This window comes from Prionailurus viverrinus, chromosome E2 (assembly GCF_022837055.1).
Source record: "Prionailurus viverrinus isolate Anna chromosome E2, UM_Priviv_1.0, whole genome shotgun sequence".
Lineage (NCBI taxonomy): Eukaryota > Metazoa > Chordata > Mammalia > Carnivora > Felidae > Prionailurus > Prionailurus viverrinus.
Window position 1 is genome coordinate 19,693,764 of NC_062575.1, and position 18,581 is coordinate 19,712,344.

General features: G+C 56.7%; 1 protein-coding gene across 4 annotated transcripts; it reads right to left on the bottom strand.

The window, feature by feature from the left end:
* Positions 1 to 1,620: 1,620 nt before the first annotated feature.
* RIPOR1 (RHO family interacting cell polarization regulator 1) lies at positions 1,621 to 18,272 on the bottom strand. 4 transcript variants are annotated; one of them, XM_047835873.1, is made up of 22 exons: positions 18,153 to 18,272; positions 9,629 to 9,755; positions 9,360 to 9,512; positions 9,109 to 9,187; positions 8,478 to 8,501; positions 8,329 to 8,382; positions 8,043 to 8,195; positions 7,878 to 7,941; positions 7,746 to 7,789; positions 7,543 to 7,668; positions 6,958 to 7,106; positions 6,753 to 6,882; positions 5,149 to 6,669; positions 4,948 to 5,069; positions 3,943 to 4,075; positions 3,553 to 3,688; positions 3,283 to 3,444; positions 2,857 to 3,015; positions 2,530 to 2,726; positions 2,356 to 2,439; positions 2,152 to 2,242; positions 1,621 to 2,011 (listed from the first exon to the last, which is right to left on the bottom strand). In XM_047835873.1, exons 2-22 carry the CDS (start codon positions 9,730 to 9,732, stop codon positions 1,914 to 1,916), a joined length of 3,783 nt encoding a protein of 1,260 aa, XP_047691829.1. In that variant the 5' UTR covers positions 9,733 to 9,755; positions 18,153 to 18,272; the 3' UTR covers positions 1,621 to 1,913. The 4 variants fall into 4 exon arrangements, with proteins under 4 accessions (XP_047691829.1, XP_047691828.1, XP_047691827.1 ...); XM_047835872.1 differs by lacking the exon at positions 18,153 to 18,272 and adding an exon at positions 10,569 to 13,022 and having other exon boundaries at positions 4,948 to 5,066; XM_047835871.1 differs by lacking the exon at positions 18,153 to 18,272 and adding an exon at positions 10,569 to 13,021.
* Positions 18,273 to 18,581: the final 309 nt, after the last annotated feature.

Below are 18,581 nucleotides of genomic sequence, written 5' to 3' on the forward strand. Positions count from 1 at the left end.
GGCCAGTGAATGTTCACTTCCTCTTTCCTGACCACACAGGCTACAATTTGGATCCAAGTGGATAGTCCTGCCCCACTAGTGGGCCTCTTGTGGGGCCTCAGGCCTGATAGGCTCCTTGGGGTGGTTCTGGGACTGTACTCTTCCTATAGGGGCTCTTGGGGCAGGCCCAAACTGTGGCCAACTTTGGGTGCTGGCTTGGTCTCTATCACTTGTTTGCTTTCTCCACCCCCTGCCACCCTAGCCAACCATCCAAAAAGCTGAGCTGCATAACATCCACCATCCCTCCATGCCACCCTTCATAGTTATAGAGGGAGAACAGAGCTGTGTCATGTGCTGAGGGTTGTCTGCCTGCCACCACCCCCACTCCAGCCCCGACACTTCTGGAATGAGCCACCTGTATCCACACACAGGTGTTTCCTGTGCTCCTTCCTGTTGGCCGTTTTTTCTGCTCAGCTTGGCTTCCCCAGCAGGTGGTTAAGGGCCCAGCCTAACCTCCTCATACACAGCTCTAAAACACTGGGGAGCAGGGCTCCCTTGGGGATGTGGGTCACCCCTCCCCCACCTCCCCCGGGGCACTATTGGCACCTCATTGGCTCCTCTTGAGTGCAGGCACACACACTTTCCCCAGTGTCACACTGCTGTGCTACCACCACAGGCACCGCAACAGAGTGGGTTCAGGGAGTAGGGAAGTCCTTTGTTTCCCTTGCCCCTGGATGATGAAAGCTCTGGAGGGACAGAGGAAGGGTAGAGAGCCTGTTTGTCCAGCCTTGGGTGTGGGCCTCCCTCGGGCCCTCTTTGAAACAGGCCCACCATTCTGAAATTCCACCCCCCCCCCCCCCCCCCATAGAATTCTTAACCTTCTGGGGTTAACACACTCACGTGCCAGGTAGCTCTGGGAAGATGTGAGTCCTTTCCCTGGAGCCCTGCCTCCCGAAGCAGCAGTCTGCCTGTTGGGGGGCCTGGGGGCAGCACACAGGGTTCAGTCAGATTTGTTATTACAGAGAGGAGAGGCAGCTTGGGGAGAGAAAGGACTTGCTGTTTAGTATCACAGAGCAGCTGCCCGAGTTTCCTGCCTCCTAGGCCCCAGCTCTTCCCCTCTGCAAGAATCTCCTCTCTCTTACTACCCAGCCCCCAAGGAGCTCCTTGGGTTCAGCTCAGCCACCCTCTTAGGAAGCTGCCTAAGCCAAGAGAAGGCCCAGAAGCCTGGTGTTCCTTGATGGGATTCTGCTGCCCCCTTTTGGCCAAAAGCTCACGCTCTTACCGTGCCTTATCCTGCCAGCTTCCTCTGTCTGCAGGCCACCTCATGCTAGCTGCTAGGGAGCCACTCTCAGGACTGGGACCTTTGGGCTTTCTCTAGGCCAACTCCACAGTTCAGCTCCAGCCTGGACCCATAGCTTCCAGGCCCAGGGCACCCCCAAGCATCCAGACTGGACCTCCTCAACAATACCCACTACCCTCTTCCTCTGCTGTTTTGCAACCCCAGTTTCAGTCTCTGGGCTCTCTTCCACCTGAATTTCCAGGGCCAAAGCACAGTTGGAATGCAGATAGACCAGGGTCAGGAAGGGCCATAGCCAGAGAGTGCTGGAGCAGAGGGTCAGGAATGCACCAGGCCAGGCCATGTAGGAAAGGCATTTTGCTTTTTTATTTTCTGTAAAACTCTGTAAATAAAATATAAAACCAAGGGATGTGGCAGGACACTGATTTGTGGCAAGTGTGCTGAGCCGAGGCTGGGAGGCACTTGACTTCAGGCACTGACTCTACCAACCCAAGGACAACAGAAGAATATATTAGATTTTCATTGATAGGAATCTGTGGGGGAGAGGTGTCTGGAGCCAGCCCTCACCCTCCCTGCCAGTGCCTGGTGAGCCCTGAAAGTGAGAGGAAGGGGCACCGGAAGCCAGTGGGTAGGAAATTTAGAATGCTGTGCTGGCCATGCTGCCAGGCCCAAAGATGCGGGGCAGGGCGTCCAGTGATTCCTCCAGCCGTCGATGGGCAGACTGTCCCTCTTCCCCTGTAATGGGTAAGGATGGGGTTAGGAGCGATCTTAGCCCCATCTCGGCCCTCCCATCCGTGATTCCACTCACTCCTGCTCCCATCACCAAACTGTTGTGGAACTCTACTTGACCTGTATCTCCCATCCCCCAGCCTCACCACACTGTTGCAGGCTCTGTCGAGCAGCTTCCCTCACAGCTTCTGTGTCCGTTTGGCACAGGTACACCAGGGGCTCAATGCCCTCAGGAGCCTACCGGGGGAGGGAACATTGAGGTAGGCCCAGTGGAGCAGGTGGGAAAGGCCCACAGCCCAGGGCTGGGGGAACTGGGAGGGGCATGAAGTGCAGGGGTTGGCAGGCATTACCTTGATGCAGCCCAGGGCCAGGCAACCAGCCACTCTTGTCTGTACATCCTCATCCTCGAGTTGGTCCAGGAAGCACAGTAGGGCCTGGGTAAGGGTGGGAGGGCAGACTTAGCCAGACACTGGGAGCCTGGGACCCCAAGCCTTTTCCTCAAGAAGGGCCTGCCTGACTCTCACCCTTTCCCTAAAGACGGGGCCCAGTGACAGGCTCCGGAGCTGGGTGCTGACAGCAGCCATGACCTTGTTGTTGCCATGGACAAGCAGGGAGCTGAGGGCCCGAAGCCCATCCCTTTGCAGTCTCCCCTCAGGAGCCAACCTCAGGGCCTTCAGCACAACAGCTTGGTCATCTGAATTCAAATTCCTCACCAGTAACACTGAAAGAAGAAAGGAGAGTTGGGACAAGGTAGCAGGGCAAGGAACCTTGTGGGGTAGGGTCTTGTATACTCATGTTCTCATCCACACCCACAGAGTCAGGCCACTTTGTGATCAGGGCCTCTGGCTCACCCTCCTCGGCGGTCTCAGTCACATAGGCCTCCATAGAGGGGCTGTCCAAGGCTTCGACATAACTCCAGAACTGGAAGACGGTGAACTGCTCTCCAGGGCCTGTCTGGGGCCTCCTGGGCAGCTTCTGCCCCAGGGCATCCTCCAGGAACTTGACACACACTGTGGGAGGCAGTGCTGCAAGCCTCAGGGTTTGGGTGGAGCCAGGCCCTTAGAGGGAAGAGTGCTCCCATCCCAGGTTCAGGTCCAGGGGCCCCCCATCCAAACCCTACCCCTCTGGGTCCTTCCATGCAAAGAAACAAGCCTTCATTATTTCCTCCCACTGCTCAGCTCAGCAGGTCTGTGTAGGCTGACCTGGCTTTTCCTGAGATCCCATCACTAGGGATCCAACAAAGGAGGTAAGAGGGGGCAGGTAGGCAGCCCACTCACCAGCCTCAGCTAGGCCTGGCTGGCGCAGGGAGAGACGGGCACTGTATTGATTGCAGAAGGTGAGGAGCACTCTCTCTACGGGGCAGATGAAGGGGCTGAGTCCCTCTGTGCACTGGTCCCAGAAGGTGAGGAAGCTGGGCCGAGAGGCTGAGAACTCCACCACTACGAGGAGGTGCAGACAACCATCAGCAACAGAGCAGGCAAGTGGGCAGACAGGCGTGCAGATGGGGCTAGGTAAGGGAGGAGCTTCAGGGCAGACAGAGCCCTTACCTTCCTGGGCAGAGGTGGCAGGGACTTCCCATCGTCTGCTAAGCTCACATACGGCCTCTAGCACTCTGGCTTCCCTCAGCAGCCGCTCCAGGGCCCATGCCTCCTGGCAGCGCAGGGGCCCAAATGTGCCCAGTTTCTGGAGAATAGGGATGGCCTCATCTCAGGATGAAGCTTGGGGAGGGTGGAGCCCAGGGACTACAAGTCCCAGCATGCATGGAGAGGATGGGGGAAGCCATGGGAGGTGTTCCACTCAGCAAGAGCCAAATGCTAGAGCCCTGGGGCAGTGGGGAGTGGAAGTCAGAGGAGGCATGGAGGGTCAGTATTGAAGTGCAGGGCTCCCTGGGGTAGGGGGTTACAAAAGGAGGGTGTGGAGAATACCATTAGCCTCACCAGCAGGAGGCGGCTGCAGTGGTACAGGTGCTGGACCAAGGCAGCGTCCAGAGCTGGACACTCCGTGCTGAGGGGGCGGGCACTGGGTAAGTCAAGGCTGTCCTCAGCCCCAGGCTCCAGGCTGTTTTGGGGCCTGAGAGAAAAAGGGGGTCAACCACCCCAGGAGCACACATCACCATGTGGTCAACAGTTTATTTTTATTAAGGTCTCCCCCCCACCCCCAGAATGGAAGAGCAGACGATACACAGACAACAGACAATGGGTAAGTTCACGGAGGACTTCCAGGAGGAAGAGACTACGACCAGCAGGTGTTAGTGGGGGTCTCCAGGGTTCGTCTGTCTTTTCCCACCTCCAGCTACAACTTCTGGGACCACCAGGGCCGCCGGAGTTGGGATGGCTGGGAGTAGGGTTGCAGGCGGGATGGTCTATGTAATGTGGACTCCAAGGGGTTGTGGCCCAAAGGGTTCAGGGCACAGGGCCCTAACCTGGTCAGCAGCAGAGAGAGGACAGGCCAGGCATGACTCTTAACCAGGAATTGGCAAAGGCCACTCTGGGACAGAGAGCCAAGAGGCTGGGTTCTCGGGGAAAACCTGGGTTGAGACAGAGGGGGTTGGTGCTGGGGGACCCAGGGTGCATGGAGAGGCACCGAAAGGGCTTGTTCGTAGGGTAGGTCCAAGGTGAGTCCAAGGGAAAGAGGAGGAGCTGGAGGATCACAAGCTGATGGGGACCAGCAGGAGAGGCAGGCATTGCCCGGACCAGAAGGAGGGAGGTCAGAAGCACTGGGGATACAGATGGGGTTGGAAACAGGCATCAGGGACACATGAGGACTACATGGAGTGAGGGGTGGGGGTGTCAAACACAGATGCACCTGCTAGCAAGTGTATCCCCTCCTGCCACCTCCAGTCTTGCCACTCTCCTTGTGTGCTCTACCTGGCTCCACCTCACCTGTTCCCCTTTCTGGCCTTTCCCCTTCACTTGGCACTCCCCTCACCTCTTCCCCCTCACCTGTCTCCAGGACTATCGATGTCTTCATCTTCATCCTCATTGAGGAAGCTGAAGCTCTCCAGGGCATGCTCCACAGTGATACTAAGGCTGGAGGCCCGGCTGCGAGTGAGGCCTTGTTTCTGCTGGGGTTGGGAAGGGAGTCAGTGCTACTGCCCACTGCCTTGCTGCCCTCCCTGCTGCAGCCCACCTGGCCCTCCTTACCATGAGCAGACTCTCCAGCCGGGTCACCTCCTGCTCTAGGCCCTGCAGCTCAGGGAACTGGCCACGATAGTCATCCAGGGCAGCCATTAGGGCCCCTAGTGCCTCTTCCAGCCTCCTATCCCCAGCCCCTCCAGCTGCTCCTGGAACTGGGGCCTGAGTGACCACAGCCAGGCTAAGGTCTAAATGCTGGGCCACAGGGGCTACGGGTGAGAGAGGGGGACTTGGACTCTGAAGGTCCGGTTCTGGGGAATCTGGGGATGGACTTGTGAGGGGTTCGCAACTGGAACAGGCAGGACTTGGGTAGGAGGTGCTGGGGGCTACGGGGTCTGCCTGAGTGCAAGGAGTGGAAAATGGGTAGCTACAGGACTGGGTGTTGGTGCCTGGGAGGGTAGGGTCTGCCTTTGCAGAGGAGCTGGGAAGCATGGCATGGTCTAGAAAAGTGGAAGAGCTTACAGTTATAAGGGTGGGGCTTGTGACAGGATGGGTGGGGCTCCTAGTGGTCTGGACTGGGTCCTTAGCCTTGGGGGTAGGACTTGTAGTGGTGTGAGTTGACATCCTGGCTTTGTGAGCAGGGCTTGGACTTGCATGGGTGGGGCTTGTAGTGGCATGGGTGGGGCTTATAGTGGCATGGGTGGGGCTTGCAGTAGTGTGGGTGGGGCTTATAGTGGTTTGGGTGAGGCTTGCAGTGGTATGGGTAGGGCTTGTTGTAGTGTGGATGGGGCTTGTGGTGGTCTGGACTGGGCCTGTAGTATTGGGGGTAGGACCTTCAGTAGTGAGGGTGCAAAGCATTGGCTTGTGGGTGGGACTTGTGGTGGTCTGGACTGGGGCTGTGGCACTGGGAGTAGGGCTTGTAGTGGTGAGGTTAGAGACCATGGGCTTGTGGGTAGAAGCTGTGGTAGTATGAGTGAGGCTTGGAGCACTTTGGGTAAGGCTGATGTCATTATAGGTAGATCCTCTGATGGTGTGGGTAGGGCCTGGCAGTTCAGAAGAGCTAGAGTCTGTGATCTTGTGAACCAAATCTAGGTGTGCAGACAAAGCAGGGTCTGTAGATATGTGGGTGGGGCCTATTGTACTGAGGGTAAGGCTTGTGGCAGAATGGCAAGGGTCCACAGCAGGAGGGACAGGACCAGGTTGCTCCCCATGGGTGGGATCTAGGTGTGCAGGCAGGCTAGGTCCCTGAGCTAAGCATTCTAGGCCCAGAGCCTCCACAGAAGCCTCAGCCAAGGCAGCATCCACACTGGCCTCACTGATGTGGCTCAGAGTCCGGCTATAGGGGGCATGGCCATTGGCCAGGGCTGGGGCCATGATCCCCTCTTCATCCACAGGTGCAGAGGTGGGGGTCTCAGGCCTACGGAAGGCGACTTGAATGGGCAGAGGTTCAGGTTGCTGCACCAGAGGCCTGGGAGCTGAAGAGTGGCGGGCAATGCCTGAAAGCTGGGGGCTGGATGAGTCGTCTGAAGATTCGGATGACAAGGACCATGCCGTCCCATTCTCCAGCTCCTCCTGCCGCCTCAGCATATTCTGGGAGAGAGGAAAGGGCGCTTCAGGACCACCCCAGGGAGCCCCTGGAAGATGGTGGGGCCTAAGCCTGGCCTGTGACTCACATAAAAGGCCTGTTCCCGAAGTGAGGGCGTGTCTGGTGGGCTCTGGCTATAGGTGGAGAAGCGCTTGGTGACTGTGGAGGCCTTGTTGACAGTGGAAGCAGTTGAGGGCTGGTCATCCTTGTCGAAAGGGCTGGGGAGGTAAGAGGCTTTTAGCAGGTGCCACAGGCCCCTTGGTCCTGTCCCCAAGCCACTCAACAACACCAACCTCCATGTGACTTCCAGGCTGAGCTTGATGGTGCCGAGGTCATTGATGTCCACAGCCACAACTTGGGGCAGGGCAGCAAACAGGTCCTTGGTCTCGCAGGAGACACTGCCTACAACCACATGGTTGGCCAGACCCTTCAGTTCTGTCACCTGTAGCCAAGAATGCATCATAAGGTCATAAGGGTATAGGGATCATGAGGTTGTGGGAGATCAGAGGTCTGAATATGCATAGACGTTATGTGACAGTCACAGGGTCATAGGGCTATGACAAGGTTGCAGGGATTGTAATTCTCTGAGTGATGAGGCCATGGAGGATTGAAGCATCCTGGGAGCATATGGATTACAGAGGTCTAAGGTCACTGTGGCCATGGGGCTCACAGTCTCATGAGGGTTTAGGGAGTCAAATATTTACAAGATTAAAAGATCATAAGAAAATCACAGAGTTATGAAGGACATGGGGATTACATATTCACCGAGCCATGAAGCCAGCTGGGAGTTACAGGGTAAGGGTCTTAGGGTCATGAGGGGTTCACAAGTCAAGGAGTCACAGGATCATTTGACCTGTGGTCCTGGGCAGACGCATCACCTTGATAGACAGGAATTCCGTGAGCAGAGGAAGAAAGACGGTTTCCTCGCTGTCCCACACCTGCTTTCCGCTACCCTCAATCCGGCCCCGTAGTTTCCAGCGTTGACGCCCATATTTCATGCAGATCTAGGTGAACAGGCAAGATGAGGCAGCCCCTGGTGTTGTGACCCTCTCATTCCAGCCCTTCCTTGCCGTTCTCATACCTCATACTGATCCCCCACACACAGCCTGGCGAAGCCAGCCAGCCCTAGGAGTAGAGGAGATGAGCCATGATGAGGGGTCTCAGGCACACAATCCCCTCTCCCTAGCACCAGTCTGTCCCCATCACTTAGTACCTTTCATCCGGAGATGGAACTCGCCCAGCTGTGCTTCCAGCTCACTCTCCAGCAGACACATGCTCTGGGAGGGGTGGGCAGGGACAAGAGCGGATCAAGAACCAGTCCTCTCTCACCGGCTCTGCTATACCCTGTGCCTCTGCCTTCTGGACACCCATCCCTCACCTCTGTGTACTCGCGATGCCCTCGAGTGGCTTCGGCCAGGCTGTCCCGGGCCTCTCGGCTCCCTGGAGACCCAGTGCTGTAGGCACGGATCATGTTGTAGGCGCCATCCCGGAGACGCCGCTGGACACAGTATGCTTCATATAGCTCATCAATCTGGGCAGGTGAGTGGGGTGATATTGGGGGAATTGAAACTCACTACTGGGGTTGCTCACCCAGGACCTAGCATCCCCCTATCTCCCACCCGCCTCGTGTGCACACTGCACACATGTGCATGCTGCACATATACCTTGCTGGCATGGAACTCCAACCGTCGCAGGAAGCGTTCAATGGACTTGACTTGCTGAGGGAGAGGTATGTCAGGAGGGGCCGGAGGCCCCAAGCCCTTACCCTCCCCAATGAGCCAAACTCTTCCATCACCATTCCCTACACACTTACCTTGTCCAAGTCATACAGAAAGCCCTGCAGGGGAAGATGAGAGGGGACACTTAGGAGGCATGGGAAGTATTCCAGCAGGGGCACATGTCTACCCAGGCCCATCTAACTCCTCTTTCACAGCCTTCCTCCCCCTCATACCTCAGGCCACAGCCACTCCAGTCAAAGTATGGACTGACCCATCTTCCCTCATGCCTGGCCTTAGGTGCATGTTAGTGACATAGGGTCTGGTCCTCAAGACCCCTCCCATACGCATCCCCCCATCTCTTTCCCTGGGATCCCTTCCCTGGGATCCCTTTCCTGCAACCCCCAGGAAGAGGTTCCCTCTACCAGGGAACTCCTATTCTTCAAGACCCAGCAGAAGCGTTTCCTGCTCTGGGAAGCCCTGACCTGTTTCCAGAGAAGAACCATGACTCTCTATCAGAGTTACTACAATATAGTTTCCTGTCATCACGTCTGTGGGGGTCTGACCTGCCCCACTGAAAGCTCCAATGGGCAGATACTGGGTCCCAGACAGAAAGCGTACAAAACCTGGGGAAGGTGGGGCTAGAAACCTGCCCAGCCTTTCCTGATATCCCGTATTCTAGTCACAACTGGGCTAAATCCAGGGCATCCTTGTCAACCCTTTACTTACCAGCCGGGAATTCCTCTTGGACTCCCTAATCTGTCCCTGGAGTTTCTCCTGTTCTTGCTGGTGCACTTCCAAATAGGCCCTGGGGAAAGGAGTGACTACAAGAATTAGCTTACCTTTCCAGCCTCCAGCTGCCCGGGGTACAAGCAAGCAGTGGAAAGAAGATAGGAGACTGGGGAAGGTTCCTACTAGCAGGAAGGGGATGAGGGTTTAGGGAGGAGTCCTGGGATAAGGCATTGGGAGGCGTTCCTTACGTCAGGCCCTGCTTGAGCGCAGTGTACACCAGGTCCAGCCGCTCAGGCTGTGGGACCTTAGGGGCTGGGTGCGCCACGGAAAACATCCTGGACACTCGGGAGAGCGCTGGGGGCTTCCGTGGGGGCCCCGGGGGACTGAAGGCCGGGAAGCTCCTGGAGAAGAGGCCACACTCAGAAAGGTACGAGAAGGATCCCCAATCCCTCACTGCACACCCAGCTCCAGCCCCGTCACACTCGCTTGACCCCATTAGCCCCGCTCTGCTGCGTACCTGGGGCCCCGCTCCTGGCTGCCGAGGACGCCTGCGAAGGACTGGCTCCTATTGACCCGGGCGCTGAGCAGGCGGCGCTGCGGCCGCACCGACAGGGACATCATGGAATGAGTCCGCGCGGGGCTCCCTGGGGGGTGGCGAGGGCGGGTGTCCAGCGCCAGTCAGGCTTTTGAAGCCCCCTCCGGAGGCCCAGCCTCTGTATCTTAGTCCAGCCGGATACCGCCTGACGCCGGGAGTCCGACAACCCTGCCGGCCCCAGCACTAATGACAGGGCGGCCGGGCGACTCGGCCTCGGACTCAGCGTGGCCTGGGCTCGGCCCCCACTTCCTGTAGAGGTGCAGGCTCCGCCTGTCTCGGGGCAGGAAGGGGGGTCGCGCGGGGACCCCCCTCCCCCGCCCCTGGCTGGGAAGGGGCAGGAAAGGGGCGGGGCGCATGAAGAATGTGCGGAAGCGCTTGTTTACCCGGGGGCGGGGCGGGCTCCCCAGCCCTGCCCCTGACCTCACCCCCTATCCCCGCAACAGTGACCAGGAGCTCCCGCGCTCCAACCCTGCGAGGCTGCGGGAGTTCACCTGGCGAGGTGAACGCTCTGAGCCCAGCGGAGCTGCCCAACAGGCCCGGCAGGCCCGGGGTTGGCTCCCGCGACCCTCCCGCCCCGTGTAAACTGCTTCCCTCCAGCCCCCACCGGGGATGCCAGAGCCCAGCGGCCTGGGGATTCCCAGAGTCGGGGGCAGCGCCAAGAAGTGCCCTGCCTCCTCCACTTTCCTGCGGCTCAGGCCTGGAAACTTAGTCATAGATCCCTTCATCCGCGCCCTTAGCGGGAAGGGATCCTCCGCAGACCCCCACCCAGATCCGGCGAAACACGTGCCCCTGTCCCCCAGAGTCCATCCCGCACCCCCTGGGGCCAGCCTCGCAGCCATCGCAGCCTCAGGCCGGGTCCTACCTCTCTTCTTGGCACTCATGGTAGATCCAGGACAGCTCCCCACCCCCTGCGTTTGCCCTCCCACCCCTACGTCCCCACAGGCCCAGGGCCACTAGGTGCTGGTCGAGCTGGGCTCCGCGCTTGCTCCCAGCGACTCTGGCTCCGGCTTCAGCTCCTCCCGGCGCCGCCCCCCGCCCAGTTCCTGCCGCCTGACTCAGCCCGCCGGGATGGGCGGGACCGGCTGGACCACGGGGGGGGGGGGGGGGGGGGGGGGGGGGGGGGCACCGCTCAGACTGAGCGGCCTCTGGGAGGGGTATTGGGGGCTCCCTTGGGGAGGAGACTGAAGTGGGTCTTCTCAGGTGGGGTTCGGAGTTTGGGTAAAGGGAATTGAGCTCGGCGGTGAATAAGGAGGGATAAACAGAATGAAGACCCTGAGTGGAGGCTGGATTGGATGCAGTTAGAATAAGGGGCTCGTAGAGTGGCTGTTGAGGGGTATTAGAGGGCTGAGCACACACAAGGCTGGGAGTTGGGGTTCTGAGTATGCAGACTGGAAAGTGGGGCTGAGGGAGTAGAAGGAAGGACTGTGGGTGCCGAGTGGATGGCCTGTGCCAATAGAGGGCAGAGTCAGGCACTGAGCATGAGGGGTCTGGGAAGCTGGGAAGAGAAAGGAGCTAAAAGTGTGGGACTGGACCAAGCTCATATTATGTGTTGCTGCCCCAAGGAGGAAGCAGAGAAGGAACTGGGTTCAGAGTCCCATAGCCCATGGACTACCCCATCCACAGAGGAGGTGCTCATTCTAGGCACATCCTCCCCACCCTCAGGCCCTAGGGAAGAGGATCAGGTCCCAGTGCCCAGCCAGGGCTACCTCTCTGGTAGAAGCTGCATCCTACGGTGAGGCCCCCATCCTTCTGGCCACCGGCTCACATGGCTGAATCCCCTTGGTGTTGGCCCTTTCCCACCCTGAGTATTTTTTCCTTGAGTTTCCCCTCATCCACCTCCAGCCTGAATAGAGGCTATCACGCCCAAACTCCAGTGGGCATTGGAAGGGCTGGGTGCTCCCTCAACCCATAAATACTCCTGCTCCTTGTTGCTCAGTTCTGCTTATTTTCTCCCCAAGAGGCTGGAGTGGGCCCAGGGGTCAGCATTTCCAACAAGCCCACCACCCCCCTATAGAATCAGATGCAAGATACCCAAGGACCCCAGTTTGAAATGTGCTATCCTCCTCTCTCTCTCCTTGAAGACCAGGTGCTCTGCACCCTACACTAGCAACTATGTATTCCTGTGGATTGCACGCCCCACACTGACTTTTCTGCTCCCGTCCCAGTCTGCATGCCCCACAGTGACCTCCCCCCCGCCCACCGGCTCTGGAGTGCCCCTTTCCTAAATTGCAACCACAATGATGCCAACCTTAAGGCTCTCTGCATCACCCCCACCTACACTGTCTTCTACCTGAGACCTCTTGAAACCTCAGCTCATTTATTCAACTATTCACTGAGTGGCAACTCTGTGCCAAACATGTGCCAGTCACTGGAGATACAGCCCGGAATTTCACAGACACCATCCTGCACAGAGCTCACAATTGGCCTCTGCTTCCTTTCGCTCTGCCAGCTCCCTCCCACCTTCTCTTCCCTGCACATCCTTCTCTCCCCTGCACATCCTTCTCCCCAGCCTAGATCCACAGGCACCACACTCCATAGCTCACCTGCTGCTAATATGCCTAGCACTCTGTGCTTCTCTCCTACCGGGCAGAAAACAACCCTGGGCGACCCAATGTCCTGCCTTCTCTATACCTGCACACAATGGCAGGAGCCGCCAGAGGTCTTTGCACAGCTTCTGAGCTGGAACCACAGAGAAATTCTCTCAACCTCAGCCAGGTTCTCATTTCCCACCCAGGAAATCCTCACGTGTGGCCCTACTCATCTTTCTTCCTTCTCATAGACAATGAGTGTTTCAGACTTCCTCCGCAAGCCTTAAATTCAAGTCACTCGCCCATAAAAAACTAAAACAACCCTGGAAACTACCCAAATGCCCATCAGTAGATAATGGAATGCTATACAGCAAAAAGAACCAACAGTATACATCTGCATACAAAAATATGGATGAACCCTACAGACATAAAGAAGAAGCAATACAAGAGAGGACCTATGTATGGTTCCCTTGATATGAAGTTCAAAAACAGGCAAAACTCATCTATGGTGATAGAAGTCAGAATACTAGTTACCCTTTGGGAGTAGTTACTGAAAGGGGACACAAGAGGGTTTCCAGGGGGCTGGTAATGTTCCATATTTCCTCATCTGGGTTCTATTTCCTGGTCCTAGATGGGTGTATGTTCTCTTGTGAAAATGGATTGAGCTGTACACTTTGGACGCTCACCCTCTCTGTAGATATTTTTAATATAAAGTTGGCTTTAATAACTCCAACAAGAGGGGCGCCTGGGTGGCTCAGCCGGTTAAGCGTCCCACTTCGGCTCAGGTCATGATCTCGCAGTTTGTGAGTTGGAGCGCTGCATCAGGCTCTGTGCTGACAGCTTGCTCAGAGCCTGGAGCCTGCTTCAGATTCTGTCTCCCTTTCTCTCTGCCCCTCCCCTGCTCACACTCTGTCTCTGTCTCTCTCAAACATAAATACGCATTAAAAAAAAAAATTAAGGGGCGCCTGGGTGGCGCAGTCGGTTAAGCGTCCGACTTCAGCCAGGTCACAATCTCGCGGTCCCTGAGTTCGAGCCCCGCGTCAGGCCCTGGGCTGAGGGCTCGGAGCCTGGAGCCTGTTTCGGATTCTGTGTCTCCCTCTCTCTCTGCCCCTCCCCTGTTCATGCTCTGTCTCTCTCTGTCCCAAAAATAAATAAAAGACGTTGAAAAAAAAACTTAAAAAAAAAAAAAGTTGAAAAAAAAATTTTTTTTAAATTAAAAAAAAAATGCCAACAAGAAATTATTCCTCTGTGGACCCCATTTCTCTTCCCAGTGACCCCATCCATCGCTCCATTTGGCCCTTTCATAATCAAATTTCTCGAAGAGACAGATGTCTACCTTGATTTCCTCTCCACAACTACGCAGTCCTCTACCACCCTGGGCTACCTTCCACACCCACCACTCCCCTGACTGGTCTGGACAAGGTCACCAGTGACCTCCCTGTTGCTGAATCCAGTGTCCAAGGTTTAGTCCTTCTCGTGCTTGATCTCAGTAAAGCTTTTCACTTTGTGGCTCTCTTTCTCTTCTTTGAGCCCTTTCTTTCCTTGAATTTCAAGAGGCAACAACATGCTCCCGGTTTTCCACCTATCTCTCTGGCTGTACATCCTACTTTCCCACAGAAGATCTCATCTTGCTCGTCATCCTGGAATTGGCCTCATCCTCCTCACTCTTGGGCTGGGTACATCTCCCACACCTCAATGCCCTCGAAATGTTGCCAGCTTCCTTATCTCTTCCTCACCCAAACAGCTCTTCTGAGCACCAGGCCTATATATCCAACTGCCTGCTTGTTGCCTCCCCAGAAGCTAAGCAACAATGCAGAGTGGGCTATTAGGGGTGTGCTGAATTTGAAGTCCTCAAGCTGGATTCACCAATTTCCTTCTCAAACTTGACTCTTCCCAGTCAACCTCTCTCCCCTCAGCCACACACTCTGGAATCTGTCCCCTCACCTCCATCCCCATAGCTAGAAATTGGGTCCAAACAGTCACCAACTCTCAGCTAGAACCCTAGTGGAGCTTCCCAATCAGCTCCCTGTCTCCACTGTAATCCACAATGATCTATTATTTTGGTTTGCTTGTTTGTTTGTTTGTTTGTTTATGGGTATCCAGCATTATTTTACATGATTGCCTACTTTTTTTTTTTTTTTTTTTGTAAGTAAGCAAGAGTCTCATGCTCTACCGACTGAGCCAGTCTGGTGCACACCCCCCTCCCATTCTTTATTCGATAACAACATTGCTCTTCTTAAAATTCCAGTCATCTGACAATGCCAAAAACTGTGATTTGTCAAGTGCTTTCTATAGGCCACGCACTGTGCTTAATTAACAAACATCATCTCATTTAATTCTGGTAACAACCTTATGGGGTCAATCCTATTAGCCCCATCTCACAGATGAGAAACATGAGGCTAACTAGCTCTGTGACCTTGGGCAAGGCATTTCTTAACCTTTTTGGGCTTCAGATACCCCTCTGTTAAATAAACCTAACAACAACAACAACAACAACAACAACAACAACTGCCTCACAGGGCTGCTGGGAAGATGGAATGAGATACTTCTCTTTCTAGGCACTTGTAGGGAGCATCTGGGCAAGTGAAAATTGTATGTGGGGTAGGGAAGTTCGGGTGGACACACTGCCACATTGTAAACACAAAACAAATATTAACTGTTGTTGTTAACAATTATTAATGTGCCCAAGATTACACAGCTGGTAAGTGGTAGAGTCAGGATTCAAATCCAGGCAGTCCAACCACAGGACTCTTAAGTGCTAACATCCCTCTCTTTTGCCTCTTGCAAAACATCCATGGGTGACCCCCTATTCCAGGGATAAAGTCTAGGCTCTCTGACATGACCCCAAATAACCTTCAGGCTCTGTCCCTTCCCTCATATACCTTCTACCACTGATCTACTCAGTCCCCTTCTTCTTTCATGGTCTTTCTGTTCCAGCTACTGTGACCCTTTCCCTTTTTTCTAAAATTTTCTTTTTATTACTATAGTTAATTTTTTTAATATTTACTTATTTTTGAGAGAGAGAGAGAGAGCACATGAGCAGGGGAGGGACAGAGAGAGAGGGAGAGAGAGAATCCCAAGCAGGCTCCACACTGTCAGCAGGCAGCGTGACAAGGAGCTCGAACCCACGAACCATGAGATCATGACCTGAGCTCAGACGCTCAACAAACTGAGCCACCCAGGTGCCCCTGATCCTCTCTTGATACCTACAAGGCTCTTCAGCCTTTCAGCAGCAGCCTCCATTGCTCCTAAACCCTCTTCCCATTCTGTCAGCCTTACCAATTCCCTCTCCTTTTTCAAGTTTTACCCTACGGGTTCTTCCTCCTCCTGCCCTGGGTTGGTTCCTCCTTTTTAGGCGCCTCATAGCTTCCTTCCTCTGATCCTGGAGGCCACATAGTTCAGTTGTCAGTTCTCCTTTAGCATCTGTCTTCCAACCAGACTGTGAACTCTGGGAGCAGGGGCCTGTTTGCTGGGTTCACTGCTGTGCCCTCTGGGCCCCGCACCAGAGAGATGAGGGAGGGGGCTGCGTATGAGTTCGGAGCTGAGTGAACTGGGCTGCCGGGACACAGGAAGAGCAGATCCTGGGCTGTTGGAGGGGTAGATTTCAAGTCTGTGCCCACCCTAACTCCCCTACTCCATTTACAATTTTCTTTGTCCTTCCCCCACTTTATGATTATATCACCAAGTAGAGTTCTGCTCCCTGAGCATAGGGTAGGGTGAGGACCCCTGGGGTTTTGGGACTGAGTGGGTAGACTAGACTCAGAGTAGGCTAACTGTCCCAACACTTTTCTTTCTCTCTCTCACTAGGGCTCTGCTGCTACCAACTCCCTAGTCCCACCAATGTGTAATTGTTGGTCCACACTCTTGCCAAAATGACCATCAGAATATCCGTCTGAGTGACCATTTCAGGGGGGTGGGGGCAGGGTCTTCCCTGCTGCAGGGGAGAAAAGAAAAATTGCTGAGCTCCTCTGAGCTAAGTAGAGGGCCCACCTTAACTGGTGGGGGGAAGCTGGCCTCATACCAGCCCTGAAGCCTGTTCTGGACGTGGGAAAGATCTCAGGTCCCAAAGATTATGGGGCCAGCAGCACAGCCAGCGTCAGGCAGCAAGGAATGGAACCCTGACTGCCTGCATGGCCCCAGATTCCTTCGCCCCCAAAACCCTCTACATGCCAAAAGTGGTGCACTTGTGTGGGACAGGAGGTCCCACCACCTGCACTGCCCAGCTCAGTGGTAGGCCAGGAGGGTCCAGCAGCCTAGCCAGGAGTCCCCGATCTAGCCCCGCCCAGGAGCAGGGCTGCCCCAGACAGAGGTAAACAGACACTAAAAATAGCCTGGGCAAGGGGAGGCTGCAAGAATGGGGTCCCTACTGAACCTGTCCCTGTCTCCATAGCGACTGCCACCAAACCCGGCTGCTGACGTCATGCCGCAGCTGCCGGAGCCGGAGGGAGGGGTGTGCGCGCGGCCTGGGACCCCCCACCCCGGAACCAAGCAGAGACTCCCGGTGGCTTCACTTCCTGCCGGCCCCCTCCCTGGTCAGCTGGTCACATTCCCCGGCTGGAGGCTGGCTGGGAGCGTGCTGGAAGCTGAGTGGCTTCCCCTGGGCTGGGCCTGGAAGGGTTGGGAGGCTCGAGCCTAGCTGCAGTGAGAGGCAGGGGTTGACTGAGCCGCGCCCTCTTCACCTGCCTTTCCACCCAGGGTGGACCCAGCCTGGCCCCCTGCATGCTCTCCTCACCCCCACTCAAATCCAGGCCTCTATCTCTGGCTGTTGCCTCACAGGACCCAGAACGGGTGGGTGGAAGCGGAAGCTAAGCCAAGCCTCCTTGTCCCACTGGAGTATTTTGTACTTCACTTTCTAATTATTTTCCACACCCCTTCCGTGCCACAAAGGTGGTAGTGCAATGGCAAGATTTGAGGTCTGGGTCTAGTTCCCATTTCTCCCTAAACCAGCTGTGTGACCTTGAGAATACTACTTAACCTCTCTGGGCCTCTTTTTCAGCCTCTGCCAGATTGTCATAACCCTCCTCAGAAAGCTGTGCTGGTGCTGAATGCTGCAGGCCCGGGGTGAGGTCCCACAGATGGTGACAGGAGAAACTTTATTGTTATGTTTGTTATATTTAGACTGCACACAGTAGGTGCTCCGCCAGCCAGTCTGGACCTGAATTAGGATCAATCCAGTAGAACTGGCTGGACTGAGGCCTCAACAGGGAGAGGAGGACAGGGGGTGCTGAGGGCAGACAGCCAGATCCCTAGCCTTGGTGGGCAGCTCCTTCCCCCAAACAGTTCTTCAGGGTGCCCAAGCCTGGCTGCTTGCAGAGACCATGCATCAGCCTCCCATTCCCGGGGACAGGGTCTGTTCCCCCACCCGGCCAAGGCGATCAGCTTCAGCCGCTTGGGCAAAGAGCCCGGCCACAGGCCAGGATCGGCCACCTCGGACCGAGCCCCAAATCCGCTTAGGCCGGCCGATGTGTCCAGGAAGATTAGCTCATCTCCGAGGCTAGCCTGCAACCCTCGTCGCCCCCTCTCCATTCCCAGCTCATCCATTCCCCTCCCCGCACCCCAGCGAGGACAGCGGGGGCTCCCGGAGAGCGCCCTTGCCAGTGCCCAGACAGGCGTCTTGGGCCCGCCCTCAGGCCCGGCCCACCCTAGAGCCCCGGGGCAAGGGCCGCCTGGGCCTTGCCTTGGGAGGGAAGAAGGCAGCGCGGCGCGCGTCAGGCCCAAAGGCGGCGGCTTTTGTGGGCGTCCTCCGCGCCCGGGGGGAGGGGAGGAACGATACCGCGCGGCCCGGGTCCGGGGGATGGGGCGACGTGGGACCGGGCCGCAGCCGGGGCAGCAGATCCGGGACCGATGCGGAGGCACCCGAACCGCCGCATCCGACCCCCGCCTGGCCCGCGGTCCCCCGAAACGGCGGTGACACTCACATGGCTGCGCTGGGCTGCGCGGACCTCGCGCTCTTCGTGCGCTCGTCCCTGCCCGGCCTGGTCGCGCCGCAGCTGCCGCTGTCCCAGCCGCCGGCGTCCGCCCCTCCGCCAGTCGCCCGCCGCCCAGTCACCCCGCTCCTCCCCCGCCCGCTGGGCCCCACCCACTGCGCTCGGGAGGCTCCGGGACCCAGGGAGGCGCCCACGGCTCGCTCCGCCCTCTCGGGTAACGGGGCAGGCCAGTGGCCCGCGGGGTCCACCAGCTTGCGGGGAGGCGGGGCCCTGGACGACGCTAGGGCGGTGGGAGTTCTTAGCGCTCGGGATTCGCGGGAATTGGGCAGCTGCTTGCAAAGCCAGTCCCATTCCTTCCGACGCAAATCCCAAAACAGGGTGCGCCGGAGAGCCCCGCTTGCCTATCCCCCTTCTCAGAAT